The sequence below is a fragment of the Neltuma alba genome, unplaced genomic scaffold, assembly GCF_004799145.2.
Source record: "Neltuma alba isolate B1F8T4 unplaced genomic scaffold, ASM479914v2 tig00012824_pilon, whole genome shotgun sequence".
NCBI lineage: Eukaryota > Viridiplantae > Streptophyta > Magnoliopsida > Fabales > Fabaceae > Neltuma > Neltuma alba.
In genome coordinates, this window is record NW_021637216.1 from 138,889 (window position 1) to 152,798 (window position 13,910).

The 13,910-nt window shown below is 32.3% G+C and overlaps 1 protein-coding gene and 1 pseudogene across 1 annotated transcript; both read right to left on the minus strand.

Moving 5' to 3' along the window:
• Window positions 1–1,465: 1,465 nt before the first annotated feature.
• On the minus strand, window positions 1,466–5,635 carry LOC114731340 (beta-glucosidase 13-like; annotated as a pseudogene).
• A 4,482-nt stretch (window positions 5,636–10,117) lies between these two features.
• Window positions 10,118–12,625, minus strand: LOC114731341 (beta-glucosidase 24-like). Its single transcript, XM_028918483.1, has 10 exons — window positions 12,550–12,625; window positions 12,382–12,459; window positions 12,211–12,298; window positions 11,749–12,004; window positions 11,538–11,653; window positions 11,209–11,423; window positions 11,075–11,106; window positions 10,609–10,711; window positions 10,422–10,518; window positions 10,118–10,313 (listed from the first exon to the last, which is right to left on the minus strand). The coding sequence occupies exons 1-10, from the start codon at window positions 12,608–12,610 to the stop codon at window positions 10,118–10,120; spliced, it is 1,242 nt and encodes a 413-aa protein (XP_028774316.1). The 5' UTR covers window positions 12,611–12,625.
• Between the last annotated feature and the right edge of the window lie 1,285 nt (window positions 12,626–13,910).

The following is a 13,910-nucleotide window of genomic DNA, read 5'->3' on the forward strand; positions in this document are numbered from 1 at the left end:
AAAGTTATAACTCAAATTTTATTCTTTTCAAAATCATAAAATTTTATATAGATTATATCCACTATTTCAATGAACATAAAAATACTGCAACTTCAATCTATGCATCTACTGTTAATATAAACACTTTATATAGTCATCCCCATTGATAATGCATGATATGTAACATGAAAAATGCAAAGCTTGTGCTTCTCCTTCATGCGATATCTATGAATGATCAAGCTTAAAATATCAACGATACTTAAAATGTCTTGATTAAGTATCACATATTAATTAAAAAAATTATTTATTTTTAATGACTGAAAAAGGAAAGTAATACAACAAATAAAAGGAAACCTGTATTGACATAAGTCACATGCTAAGACGAATATGTTTTAAGTGTCAGAATACCAAAATGATATATGCTTGTGTCTATTTCACATGAAGTCATCATTTCTTTTTATTTTTCTTTTTTGAAAATTCTAGAAAAAGAACTTTGAAATTAATTTTTTTTAATTCAAGCACATAACACTTTAAAATGACAGAGAAGGAAGTACACCAAAATTAAAATTTTGAAATTAAAAAAATTGACAAAAAATCCCTTTGCAAATAACGATTTATCTGAGAATAACAAGTCGTAATTGTGAAATAACAAATCTTAACTTGATATTAATAACACATTTTTCTTCTGATACATAACATGTGAAATAATGTGAGTCAATTAAAAATGATGTTAATTCATTTGGGGAAAAAAATCCTGATTGTGAAATTGCAAGTTTTGATTTGGGATTAACAATACGCTTTTTCGGTGGGATTAACAAAGGGATATTTTTGCCATCTATTTCTCTTGAATTTCAGAATTTCAATTTGGGTTTATTTTCTTCTCTATCATTTTAAAGTATTAGGTGTCTAAATTGAAAAATAATAAATTTAGGATATTTTTTCTAAAATTTTCCCTTACCAGGACAATTTAGTACTTATATTTAAATAAAGTTTCTTCATTTTCTTATTTTGCCAGCATAGTTACATCAATTTTACGGTTTGGATCCCGGCTTGTGCATTTTTATGACTATTTGATAATTATTTGACAAGGAATTTAACATGAGGAATATATGAAAGATTACATAAAACAATTAAATTCTAGGATGTTAATTGTTAAAAATTATGTATTTTAAAAAGACTGACATTTTTTTGCCTAAGACCAACATTTTGTTTCACTCTCAAGCAGTAACATTGTAAGAAAGAGACGACATTGTAATCTCTGAAACATCCATAGGACTAACAAGCTCAGGAGTCAGGACCATAGAAATTTCTTTCTTTCGTTCTTGTTGTCCAACCAAAAGGGGAAAAAAAAAAAAGAAATTGAACAATCATGTTTGACAAACAAAAGTCAACTCAACATTGGTTTTATTTGCAGTGACTAAGGTCTGAAAAAGACTGATCAAGCAATTGAAAACTCGAGTTACTTCTCCCTTCCATCAAATTTTCTTCAGTAGAGACGACCATTCCATTGATGGAGAAAAGTTTTGAACCACAAAGCTGATCTTTTATGGTTTCTTTTCAGTCCATTCTTAAAATCCACAAAAACTAGTCCAAACCGAACAGTGTATCCATTAATCCACTCAAAATTGTCTAACAATGACCACGTAAAGTAGCCCTTCACCTTCACGCCATTCCTACAAAATCCCCAAAAAAAAAAAAAAACTTCAGAATTTGTATATGTTGAATCTTTAGATAGAGTCGCAGGCTTCACAACTAAAATTTCATTTCTGCAAACGAGCTTACGTCATGGCCTTCTGGATATACAGAAGGTGCTGACTGATATAGTCTATCCTAATCTTATCGTCAAGTGACTTTCTACCATCATTAAGTTCATCAACTCCTGCAAATGTTTGGAGAAATTTGGATTGTGAAAAAGAAAGCAAGCAATAAGATTCTGACATTTTATAGATTCTATATAGTTCAGATTCTTACCATTTTCTGTTATGTAAATGACTGGATTGTTAAATTTCTCCTTAATGTAGATATTGAATTCCTGGTGGATAGATGTAGAGCCATTGGGAAGCAGCCTGTAATTTTATTCACTTCTCAAATCCCTTATGAAATGAACATGTGATGGAGGCATAGTAAGAAGCAGATTTTTCTTTTGCATCAGTAATTTGACAGAGTTAATCCTTTAAGCTTAGCAAGTGAAAACCAACCCAGACATTGGCCGGTTTAAAACCTAAGGTTTGGGCTAAGAAAACTAATAGTCAGTGCACGTAATCTTTAGGCGCTAAGGAGATTCATTGGATCAATGTGACATTGTGACATTTTTCATTCTCTATCCATACTTGTTCCTGACAATGATTATCATTTAGTGTTTCTTTAAAAGTGTTTTCAACCTTTTATCCCTGAAATGGTTTCTTTCAAAGAGAAATTCTGATTCTTATTTCCCTCTTACAATAAAGAAAGAACTTCTCTTATTTAAAACTGATTTTGTCTCAAATAAACTCACAAAAACTTCGAATAAAAAATGTCACTTTTTTTTTTAATAAGCATAGGTAGCATCTATTTGGAGATCTATTCGAGATACTATCAAGTATTAAATGCGGGCATCTTTTTTATGGGAATTTGAACCCTAGTTTGTCATGTCATGAGTAACTAGTTTTTTTTTTTCCTGCCATATTCAAACCTCATTGGTAAAATGAAAAATGTCTTTTACTTCTTTGATGTAAAACTAGTTTTTTTCTTTTTTGATGAGATGACTTAAAATTGATTTTGTCTCAAATAAACTCACACTAACTTCAAATAAAAAATGTTCACTTTTTTAAATAAGCATAGGTAGCATCTGTTTGGAGGTCTATTCAAGATACTGTCAAGTATTAAATACGAACACATTTTTTTGTAGGAATTTGAAATTTAGTTTGCCATGTTGTGAATATCTAGTTTTTTCTGCTAAATTTAACCCTCATTGGTAAAATAAAAAATGTCTTTTACATGGTTTTTTTTTCCTTTTACTTCACAGTTAAGTCAACATGTTCCCCCTATCAACCACTTGAGCATCTAAGATGAGTGAGAAGGAAGTACCTTTGGACCAATGAGATGCTTGTTTCTTTGAGCTGGTGAAACAGAAGAAATGAAAAGTAAGCAAACGCGCTTATTCAGGCCAAAGAAAAATATAAAAAGCAAGCAAACGTAAATTTGAGCTAGAGTAAAAATTAAGAAGTAAGCAGATGGACAAGACAAACTCTGGAAAGTTGAAGAACAAGAGTATATATAAGCTCTTATAATCCAAACTATGGGAAGTTGAAGAATGAGAGTATATAGAAGGTCTTATATTTGTGTAACTTACGCGTAGCATTTATGCAGGCATCTGACAGTGAAGTTTGATTTTCTCTTTGGCAAGCAATAGAGGCTACGTAATATGTTGTGTAATAATTCAACCCTATAAAATCAAAGGATCCTTTAACCAACAAGGCTTGCCTGTTAGAAAATTTTGGCAAACGTTCGCCCACATTATTAGCCATTACTGCAGGGTATTTTCCAGAGTTCAGCGGTTCCATGAACCTAGCAAAGCATGAAAGGATCAGAGTAAGGGCCTCACTACAATAGAGCATCATCAATATCCGTACAATTTTAAAATATAAAAGGGAAAATCAATCATTCTCTCTCTGTAGTCTTCACTTAGTTACAACTCAATCCTTAAAATTTAACTTGTTTAAATAAGCCTCTCAAGTTTTAGCCACTTAATCCATTGAGGTTTCTGCACTTTTAGAAAATATCTAGTTATTCAAGGATTCAGTTTTAATTGAATCACAAAGTGTAAGTAAACAATTACAGGGAATCAATGATTGATTTTCCCCGTAGAAAACTTACAACAGATATATCATTCACCAAGACATGAATACGCTCATTCCTTAAAATTTATGGGGTGATGGGGAAATGTGGTAGGTTATAGCAAAAAACTATTAGGTATAAATTATGAAATGTTAAGAAGCTTAACGGTCAAGAATTATTTTAACTAAGGCCCATACTCACCAGTCAAACATGAAAGCTAAGGCCCGAGATGCTGCATCTTTGTCAGCATCCGATGGGGATATTGGAATAAACCAGAGTGAATTTAGAGCTACCCCAATTTGACCCTTCTGAGAAATCTATTGTATACAATGATCATTTCTGGTCAAAGTTTGTTTTAAAAAAAAAGATTAAGTGCTTTTGGATTTAGATAATACTGAAAGATGATTTTGCAGAAACCTGATACTTCTCTCTATAGATTTTGACAGCTTTAGCATGAGCAAGGATCTGGAAGTGTGAAACAATGTAGGGCTCAGTGCTAGAGTCACCGGCACTGCAGTTTAGGCCCAGAAACTTGGAGCACCTTGCAGGTGGGAATGCACCAATGGCATAACTCATATAGCTATATTGTATTGGCTCATTTAAAGTGATCCAATGCTTTACCCTGTCTCCAAATTCTCTAAAGCAAATTTCTGCATAATCTGCAAAATCCTTCCTGTTTGCAAAATCCGAAGGGAAATATTTTCAAACACTTGGAATGCAATATGAAAGAAGGGTTCAAATGTTATTGTTGTTTTTAGTTTGCTTGATACTCACACAATTTTTGGGCTTAGAAAACCACCATATTCATCTTCAAGAGCTTGAGGAAGGTCCCAATGAAACAAAGTGACAAAGGGTTGCAATCCTGTAAGTGTAATATAGGGCACAAAAAATCAAATGTAATTCGATTTATTTTGATTCCCGATATCATGATTGAAAAGTTGGTCTTCATCTAACCATTGGATAGGAGTTCATCAATGAGATCGTTGTAATATCTGATGCCTTCTGGGTTGAGTCCACCCTTTAAATTCCCATCTAAAACATAAATCTTAAGTATGAGTTGAATCCAACAATTAAAGCAAATAATTGGAGGGTAATGAAGCGTTTCTCACAGGGTAGGATTCTGGGCCAAGAGATGGAAAATCTGTAGGCATTAAACCCAATATCCTTCATTATGGCTACATCTTCCTGAAAAAGTTTTCAATTGGTGAACATTAGTAATATATAAGAAACCTTAATGGAAAATGAAGTTCAAAATCTAGCGAGAATCATTTGTCTGAGACTTGGAAAGCAACTTAAGAGAATGGGAGTACCTTGTAGCGATGATATTGATCAGTAGCAACATTCCCATTGCTGCCATCAGCTATCCTTTCTGAAAGATTGAGGCATTATTGAATTCAGATGCAGGGTGAAGAAACTCATGTGACAACTTCATTGAAGACTGTTTAAATAAAATGGTTTCATATAAATACTCCTCCAATCCTAGTCATGCCTTTTTCTTTTAAGAAAGTTTTATGTAATAATATCAAATAACTTCTTATATAAGGTTTTATGCGATAATATCAAATAAATTTTATACAATTTTTTATTTTTATTTTAGCTAAAATTTAAGTTTATATAAAATTTCAAAATAAGTTTACTTTACGAGATCAAATTCCTACAACATAAAATGCCTTCTTCACAACTCTAACCCATTTCATAATCTGATAGCTAGACATCTCTCTACAAAATTCAGATTTAAGTACAAGACAGGAATTATAAAAGTACCTGGGAATTTATGAGTGAAAGTGTCCCAAACGCTGGGGCCTTTCCCTCCTTCAGTTGCGGCACCTTCATGCTTCATACATACATACATATTAATCACATACTTCATTATTAAGAAAACCATACCCATATACTACTCTGTCCCTTGTTATAAGATCCTTTTAACTAAATTGCGCTGTTTAAAAAAAACAGTTAAAATTAGTTAAGAGCAGTTAATATGTAGCAAATGTAATTTTTTTCCTAATAAACCCTTATATATAAATGGATAAGTATGAGAGAGTAATAGTAAGATAAATAAAAAAAAAGAATATATTAAATATATTAAATTGGGAATAAAATAGGTAATACTATATTAAATATTTAGACAAACTCAAAGAGAACAATATAAAAAGGAACAAACCTATTCAAAAAATTAGATCTTATAATGAGAGACGGAGGGAGTGTGTGTGTGTGTGTTGGGGGGGGGGGGGGTGCGTATGAACAAGAATTGTGTGTTTTGTGTTGCGAAAACGAACCTGGTAAGCAGAAGAGGAAGTGCCGAAAGTAAAATCCGCAGGAAAACAATGAAGTGATGGAGACTGCCAGCAGATGAGCAGCAGCGGCAGAAGAAGATGATGACAGTACTTTGCCTTCATTCTTTGCGTTTAATTTCATAAACTGTAATTTTCATTCAGTGCAGTCGCATACACACACACACACATATATATACACTGTTTATGGCATATGGTATCCGTCGTATATTCAGTTCTAGATATATACAATCTAGCTATTTAAATAATAAAGTAACAAAGTAACTATTTTTCAACATCCGTCTTCAACTTTGTTGACATAATAACTCATTATTTTTAGGCCACACAACAATATTGCCGCCTCTCTTTTTAGACCTTTTTATTATTTATTTTTGGCTCAACTTGCATGTAAGAAGTGTTCAAGGAGGGACCTATGGGTAAATTTTTCCAATTTATTTGTCATAATTGTGAGGTGAGATTTTAGTTTTAAAAATTCTTATATCCATGAGTAATCTTTGGATATGAATTATAGTGTCATTGTTACTAATTAATATATTTAGGTGATATGCATGGAAACATTAGAAGTAGCCTGCTATTTGGACTTTTGCTACGTTATTATTGCATGCATGCTTTGTAAATTGGCACATTTTAATTGGCCCAAAAAAAAAATAATAATTGAAAATCAGAACTTTTTTTTTTTTGCCCAAAAATATCAGAACCTGTCAACAATATGAAGCAAATTATAGGGCCGGCTCACTATTTCTTTAACATGAAGACGGCCATCAACTTGATAAACTCAGTCATGACGGTGATTGATTTAAACCCCATATATAAATATATAAATATATATAATGCAACATCTATTATTGACCAAATCACGTAAAAATTAAATATTTTTTCATGTTACAAATAGCACCTGGAATACTTGTATATACGTAAGATCTTTCACCATTCCGCGGGGCTTCAGAGCTATATAGATATATGTCTTTTGGGAAAAAAAAAAAAAAGTTGATTGTGTAACAGTGAAATTATTGTTGTATAAAAAAAAAACAGTGAAATTATTGTTTGATAATATATGGTAGTCTTAAAAAGATTAATTTGTAGAATGCTACTGCCTCTGATCCCTAATATAATATCTCATTTGATTTTTATTTTAGTCTTAAATATAAAATTTCAATCCACTTTGTCTCTTATATTTATCCATTTTTTCCTAAGACAATATTTCTAACAATGATAGTTCTAGTCCAATAAATTTAATTAGTAAGGATATTTTAGGAAAGACAACACTTATTAATTACAAATAACTAACGTAACTTATTTTTTTAATCTAATCAAATTAGTTAACTAGTTCTTATATTTAAGATCAGAGATAGTATTATTTAGACAATTCCTTATATATACATGTTTATAAACAAACGGAGAGCTCATCCCAAAAGATTAACGTGGGCTTATAAACCACACCTACAAAATTTCCTAATATGCCGTGGAATAATTCAACCCCATGAAGTCGAAGGACCCTTTAACTAATAAAGCTTGCCTTGTAGAAAATTTCGGCAGACGTTCACCCCCATTGTTAACCCTTATTGCAGGGTATTTTCCACAGTTTAGTGGTTCCGTGAACCTTGAGAAGTACAAAATCATATGAACTCTAAGCAAGTTTAACTGAAATATTATTATGACTCAACTTAAAACTATCGAAGCATTTTTTATGTAGGGGAGAGACTTACCAATCACATATGAAAGCCAAGGCCCGAGATGCCGCATCTTTGTCAGCATTGGATTGGGATATTGGAATGCACCAGAAGGAATTTAGGTCCTGTTTGATACGAAACATTAAAAATGAGAGATAAGAATTGAAGTTAAGAGTTATAAACTATTTTAAAAGGATGTTTAGTAAGAGTAATTGTGTGATACTTGAGATTAGGCAGTCTTATAAATGTGGGATTGGAGAATACCATGAAGGGAAATGGTATTCTCCAATCCCATCTACATAGGATTACCTAATCTCATGTGATAAGAAATCACTTGTGCTAAATATTCTTTTAACATATGTTTGCAACCCTAACCACAATCTTTATCCCTCATTTTTAACGTTTCATATCAAACAGAATCTTAGAGTTATCCCAATTTGACCCTTATGAGAAAACTGTTGTATACAATGAGCATTCATGGGCAAATGTCCTAACAAACACATGCTTTTGTATTTCTATAGATGATGAATGATACTACTTCCGGTCCTAATTATGAAAGACAGTTGACTAATTTCAGAAGATTAAAGAAGTAAGTTGAGTTAGTTATTTGTCCTAAATAGGTATTGTTTTTTCTAAAATATCTTTGCTAATCAAATGTATGAACTAGAACTATAATTATTCGAAGGATTATCTTGAAAAAAATTGAGTAAATATGAGAGACAAAGTGGATTAGGGTCTTATATTTAGGATCAAAATAAAAATCAAATAGAGTCTTATATTAAGGACCAGAAGTAGTAATTTGCAATAAGTTGGTACTTCTCCCTATAGATTTTGACTGCTTCAGCATGAGCAAGAATCTGGAAGTGTGAAACAAAGTAGGCCTCTGTGCTAGAGTTGCCAGCACTGCAGTTTATTGTAAACTGTCATAATCAAATATTCATGCTGAAGAAAATAATAGTTAAAACTTGCACAGCTCATACTATTAATAATTACTCCCTCCGGTCTTATATTTAGCACCGGAGGAGTACATATGTTGCTTAAATTAATATCCATACAGAATATAAAATCTAAAGCAAATCACAGTAATTTATAAGCTATGAAAATATTATATTATAATCTTACTTTCTCAATGTTTATGTGGTCACTCAGAGATATCAATAAATCCAAAACACTACTCTTCCAATGTCTGAAAATCACACTCCCTTTTCTTTTTTTAAGATGTACTTAACCAAATCACACATATAAGAATTAATTAAAATCAAATTAAAGTGTTAAATGCAATTGAAAAATAACATCTTATCCTTTTCAAAATCTGGCTATTTAAAGTTTTTTTTTCACATTTTTATATGTTCGATGACTTGCTAGTGATCCTCCGAACGACGCCAGACGGTCAAAGGCAATCGGCAGCCAGCAAGGATATATAGTCATTTTACATGTGTCATAATTTACCCCATCTCTCCATAATAAATGAAATTAGGAAAACTTATTTTTGTTTAATTTGCTTGTTTGGCACCTGTGCATAAATTTCCCTTCTTTCACACTAACAATAATATGATCCATGGCCTTAAACTGCCAGTCCCTTCATTTTTATAATAAACAATTGACCAAATTAAACTATTTGAAATGTTGGTTAAAATTAATTGAAGATGATAAATATAAAAAATAGAACTTAATTGAAGATAATAAATATGTTAAAAAAATATAACTATGTTATTAAAAATACCCTTTAGAGCCTCTAGAAAATGTGTGATGAAAAAAAAAATTATGAATAATTAAATGGGGTAAAATAGAAAATCAATAAAATGATATAATTTTCATATTATTATATTAATATGTTATAATTGAATATTTTTAAACATATCTTTGTTTAAAAAAATTACTCAAATTTTTAATCAAGTTGTTAACATTTTAAGTTACTGCAATTTTGTCTAAATTTAGTAAAAATATTAAATGTATCCCTAAGAAATATTATAATTTTAAAAAAATAAATTAGAGATTTAATATAATTAGGCGTAAATTAGTAAATAACATTTATTCCAATATGCTTTTTAATTAAAAATATACTTAAAAAATCTTAATATTTTCAACGGTGTTAATGATCAAGACTAAAAGGTATATTTTCAAAATAGATAGAAAGTTTATGTACCTAGTGCAAAATAAAAGGGCGATTAGAATATTTTGCTCAATTATAATTTTTTTTATGGACAATTATAAATTTTGTTCAGGGGATATCGGGCACCACCATCGCTCATAATATTATAAATTAAACATTTTGATCATATTGATATTAAGATAAAACATAAAATCCATAGCAAGTCCATCAATACAATCCAGTAGCCCTCATTTCACTTCAGTTATGCATCAGTATTGGTGATGCTGAGAACCATTCCACTGATGGAGAAAAGTTTTGAACCACAGAGCTGATCTTTTACGGTATCGTTTCTGTCCATTCTTGAAATCTACATATATTATTCCAAAGCGGCTAGTATATCCAAAAATCCACTCAAAGTCGTCCAAAAGTGACCATGCAAAGTAGCCCTTCACTTTCACTCCATTCCTACCAAGAATACAGTAGATTTTAAGGGAAAGAAATTTTCATGTTGAGTCCTTCGTTGAGTCATAAACTTCAGAAGTAGAATAGTTCTTTTCTGCAAAAGAAACATACCTCATGGCCCTTCGAACGTACACAAGGTGGCGACTGATATAGTCTATCCTCATGGTGTCATTAAGTGACTTTCTCCCATTATCAACCTCGTTACATCCTGCAAATGTTTGGAGAAATCTGACTTGTCAAGAAGAAAGCAAACACTGATTATGGCATTCGAAATAATGTATATAGCTAAATTTCTGACCATTTTCTGTTATGTAAATGATTGGATTGTTCAGTTTCTTCTTGGTGTATTCTAACACATTTTGAATTCCTCGTGGATAGATGTATAGCCAATCTGAGCCAGCCTGCAATGTTATTCACTTCTCAATTCCTATCTCAAATTGATATTTATGGAGGTATAATGAGAAACTTAATTTCTCCTTCAAACTCAATTTAAACTCGGCAAGTGAAAACTGAACCCAATTACGAGTTTAGGCTAAAATGCTAATTTTCAGTGGATGTAATGGTCATGACCGTTTAGTTTGTTTTGCTGTTTCTTTAACTTCTGTTTTAGTTTTAGAAATAGTTTCTGCTCAAACAGTAGCAAAAATAAATTTTTGTGTCATCTAAAACAATGTTTGCCTTGAACAAATACACACAAAAATTGAAAACACAGGGTTCCTCTTCCTGTCTCCCACAGCTAAGTATCTTGATGAGAAAAGAAGTACCTTTGGACCAATGGGAACTCCATTTCTTTCAGCTGAGACATTAGAAGAAACGATAATGAGTAAGCAAAGGTACAAGAAAAATTTCACAAAAGTGAAGAAGAGACAATGTATAGACTTCATTTTCTGTAGCTTACTTGTAAAGTTGAAACAAGCGTCTGTCAGTGCAGTTTGATTTTTACTTTCGCAAGGAATATTATATGCATAATATGTTGTATAATAATTCACCCCTATGAAATCAAAGGACCCTTTAACCAACAATGATTGCCTTTTGGAGAACTTGGGCAAACGTTTACCCACATGTCTAACCATTACTCCAGGGTATTTCCCAGAGTTCAGTGGCTCCATGAACCTTGAAAAGCATGATACAATCGATGTGAGGGTCTCCTTGTCATTAGGCAACAACAACTATTTTAACTCAAAATTTCAAACTGGTAAAGTACCTTTATGTAGGAGACACACTTACCAGTCAGATGTGAAATCATTGGCTCGAGATGCTGCATCTTTGTCAGCTTTTGACAGGGATATGGGAACATACCACATCAAAGCTATTGATAGCCCAACTTGACCTTTCTGAGAAATCTGCATCTTGCAATGATCATTTACAGGAAAATTTAGTGACAATTTACAGAATACCTTAAAATTAAGGCTATAAAAAATGATAATTTTGCAGTAACCTGGTACTTCTTCCTGTAGAGTTTGACTGCTTCAGCGTGAGCAAGAATTAGGTGGTGAGTAACAAGGTAGGGTTCGGTACTAGAGTCACCGGCACTGCAGTTTAGGCCCAAGAAGCTGGAGCACCTTCCAGGTGGGAATACACCATTGGCATAACCTTCAACGCTATAAGAGGATGGCTCATTCAAAGTGATCCAATGCTTTACCCTGTCACCAAATTCTCTGAAACATAGTTCTGCGTAGTCTGTAAAATCCTTCCTGTTTGCAAAATCCAAACGGAGGTTTTTCAAACACTTGGAAAACAATATGAACAGAGGACCCAAGGAGAACATCATGGTACTAGACTTTCCCTATAGTTTCTGTTTTAAACAATAATTAGTTGATGTTTTAAAAACTAAAACTAGTTGACTTAATAATGTAGGGATCACATTGCCAGTTCAGCTAATTTTACTGTTAGTGCTTACACAATTTTGGGGCTCAGAAAACCACCATATTCGTCTTCAAGAGCTTGCGGGAGGTCCCAGTGAAACAGAGTTACAAAGGGTTGCATTCCTGAAGGTGCAAGACATAAGAACAAAGTGTGATTTGATTAGTTTCTTTTCCGGTGTCGTGAATGAAACTACTCTTCAGCTAACCGTTAGATATGAGTTCATCAATAAGATTGTTGTAATATCTGATGCCTTCTGGATTCACTCCTCCCTTTAGATTCCCATCTAAAGAAAAATATAGGTTAGACATGAGTTTAATTGATTATTGAAGTAAATAGTCGAAGGAAAATTGAAGTACGTGAAAGTGTTTCTCACAGGGTAGGATTCTGGGCCAAGAGATGGAAAATCTGTAAGCATTGAACCCAATATCCTTCATTATGGCCACATCTTCCTGATTTTTTTTTTTTTAATGGGAAAAGTATTAGAAAATATTGATAGAAAACGAAGTTCAAGATCTACGGAGAGTCATTATCTCAGACGTATAAATGAAAATTACGAGAAGTGGGTGTACCTTGTAGCGATGGTATGAATCAGTAGCAATATCCCCATTACTGTGATCAGCGATTCTTTCTGAAAAGATTCAACCACAAACTATTCAAGTGAAAGTGAAAAACAGAGGTAACAACTTCTGATCATGGAAATGGTAGTCAATTCATATATATATGGTTTATGTCTGTGCCTGGGTATTTGTGGGTGAAAATGTCCCATACGCTTGGGCCTTTCCCTCCCTCAAATGCTGCACCTTCATACTTTAAGCCAAGGCCAATCGTAAGAAACATGATGGACAGAACAAAGTGCGAAGAAATATTGTGTGCATGTGAGATTGTGGAAGATAGATTGGATTGTGATGAAAACTAGAAAACCTGGTAAGCAGAAGAGGAAGTGCCGAATTTGAAATCAGGAGGAAAACTGGAGGGATTAACACCACCTACTGAGCCTAACAGTGCATTAATGGAGATTGCCAGAAGAAGAAGAGGGAGAAGATGAGAGCACTTCCCCCACATTCTGTGCTGTTGATAATTTCTTGCAGAGAAAACTGAAAAAGAGCAGAATCAGAACATCAATGTTTATGAATCTTTGGCAAGGAAGCAACGTCAATATATTTGGAATGAAAATAATGCGACATCGAGCATTAATACTCGTAATTTTTGGATTATGATGTCACGTGTCCTAATAAAACACTAACACTTCTTTTAGTCCTTTAACTTTATATAAATTTTTACTTTGTTCCCTTAATTTAAAAGAAGTAAACTTTTGGTCCTCTAACCTTAAAAGTGTTAAAAAAATAGTGATATTGAGCTTTTGAATCCGGTAAAATATTACCAAATACTAACATATTAAATTTAATATTCAAAGCTACCATGATTGTTACAAAAAATCATCATTTAAAATTAACAATTTAAGGATTAAAAGACCAAAAGTATACTTTTTAAAGTTAAAAGATCAAACTGAAACTTTACATAAAATTAAATGACCAAATGTATACTTTATCAAGTGTAGTAATAAATGAAAAATGGAACACCTTTTTTTTGGGGTTTGAAAATGAGGTAAATGTGGCGCTCATATCTTATTTTCCAGATGCATCTAGTATCAAGATTTTATTTTCCTGATAAATCTGGTGCCATAATCTTAATTTTTGTGCCGGATGCACTAAAAAGTTAAGATCAGTGCTTTGG

Excerpts from the sequence above, each read along its gene's own strand:
- LOC114731341 (XM_028918483.1), bottom strand. The coding sequence starts at position 12,610 with ATGAAGGATATTGGGTTCAATGCTTACAGATTTTCCATCTCTTGGCCC. Across the intron at positions 11,424-11,537 it reads AATGATTTCACATCTGACTG|GTTCATGGAGCCACTGAACT; the intron begins GTAAGTGTGTCT and ends ATGCTTTTCAAG. Across the intron at positions 11,107-11,208 it reads CGCTTGTTTCAACTTTACAA|CTGAAAGAAATGGAGTTCCC; the intron begins GTAAGCTACAGA and ends CTAATGTCTCAG.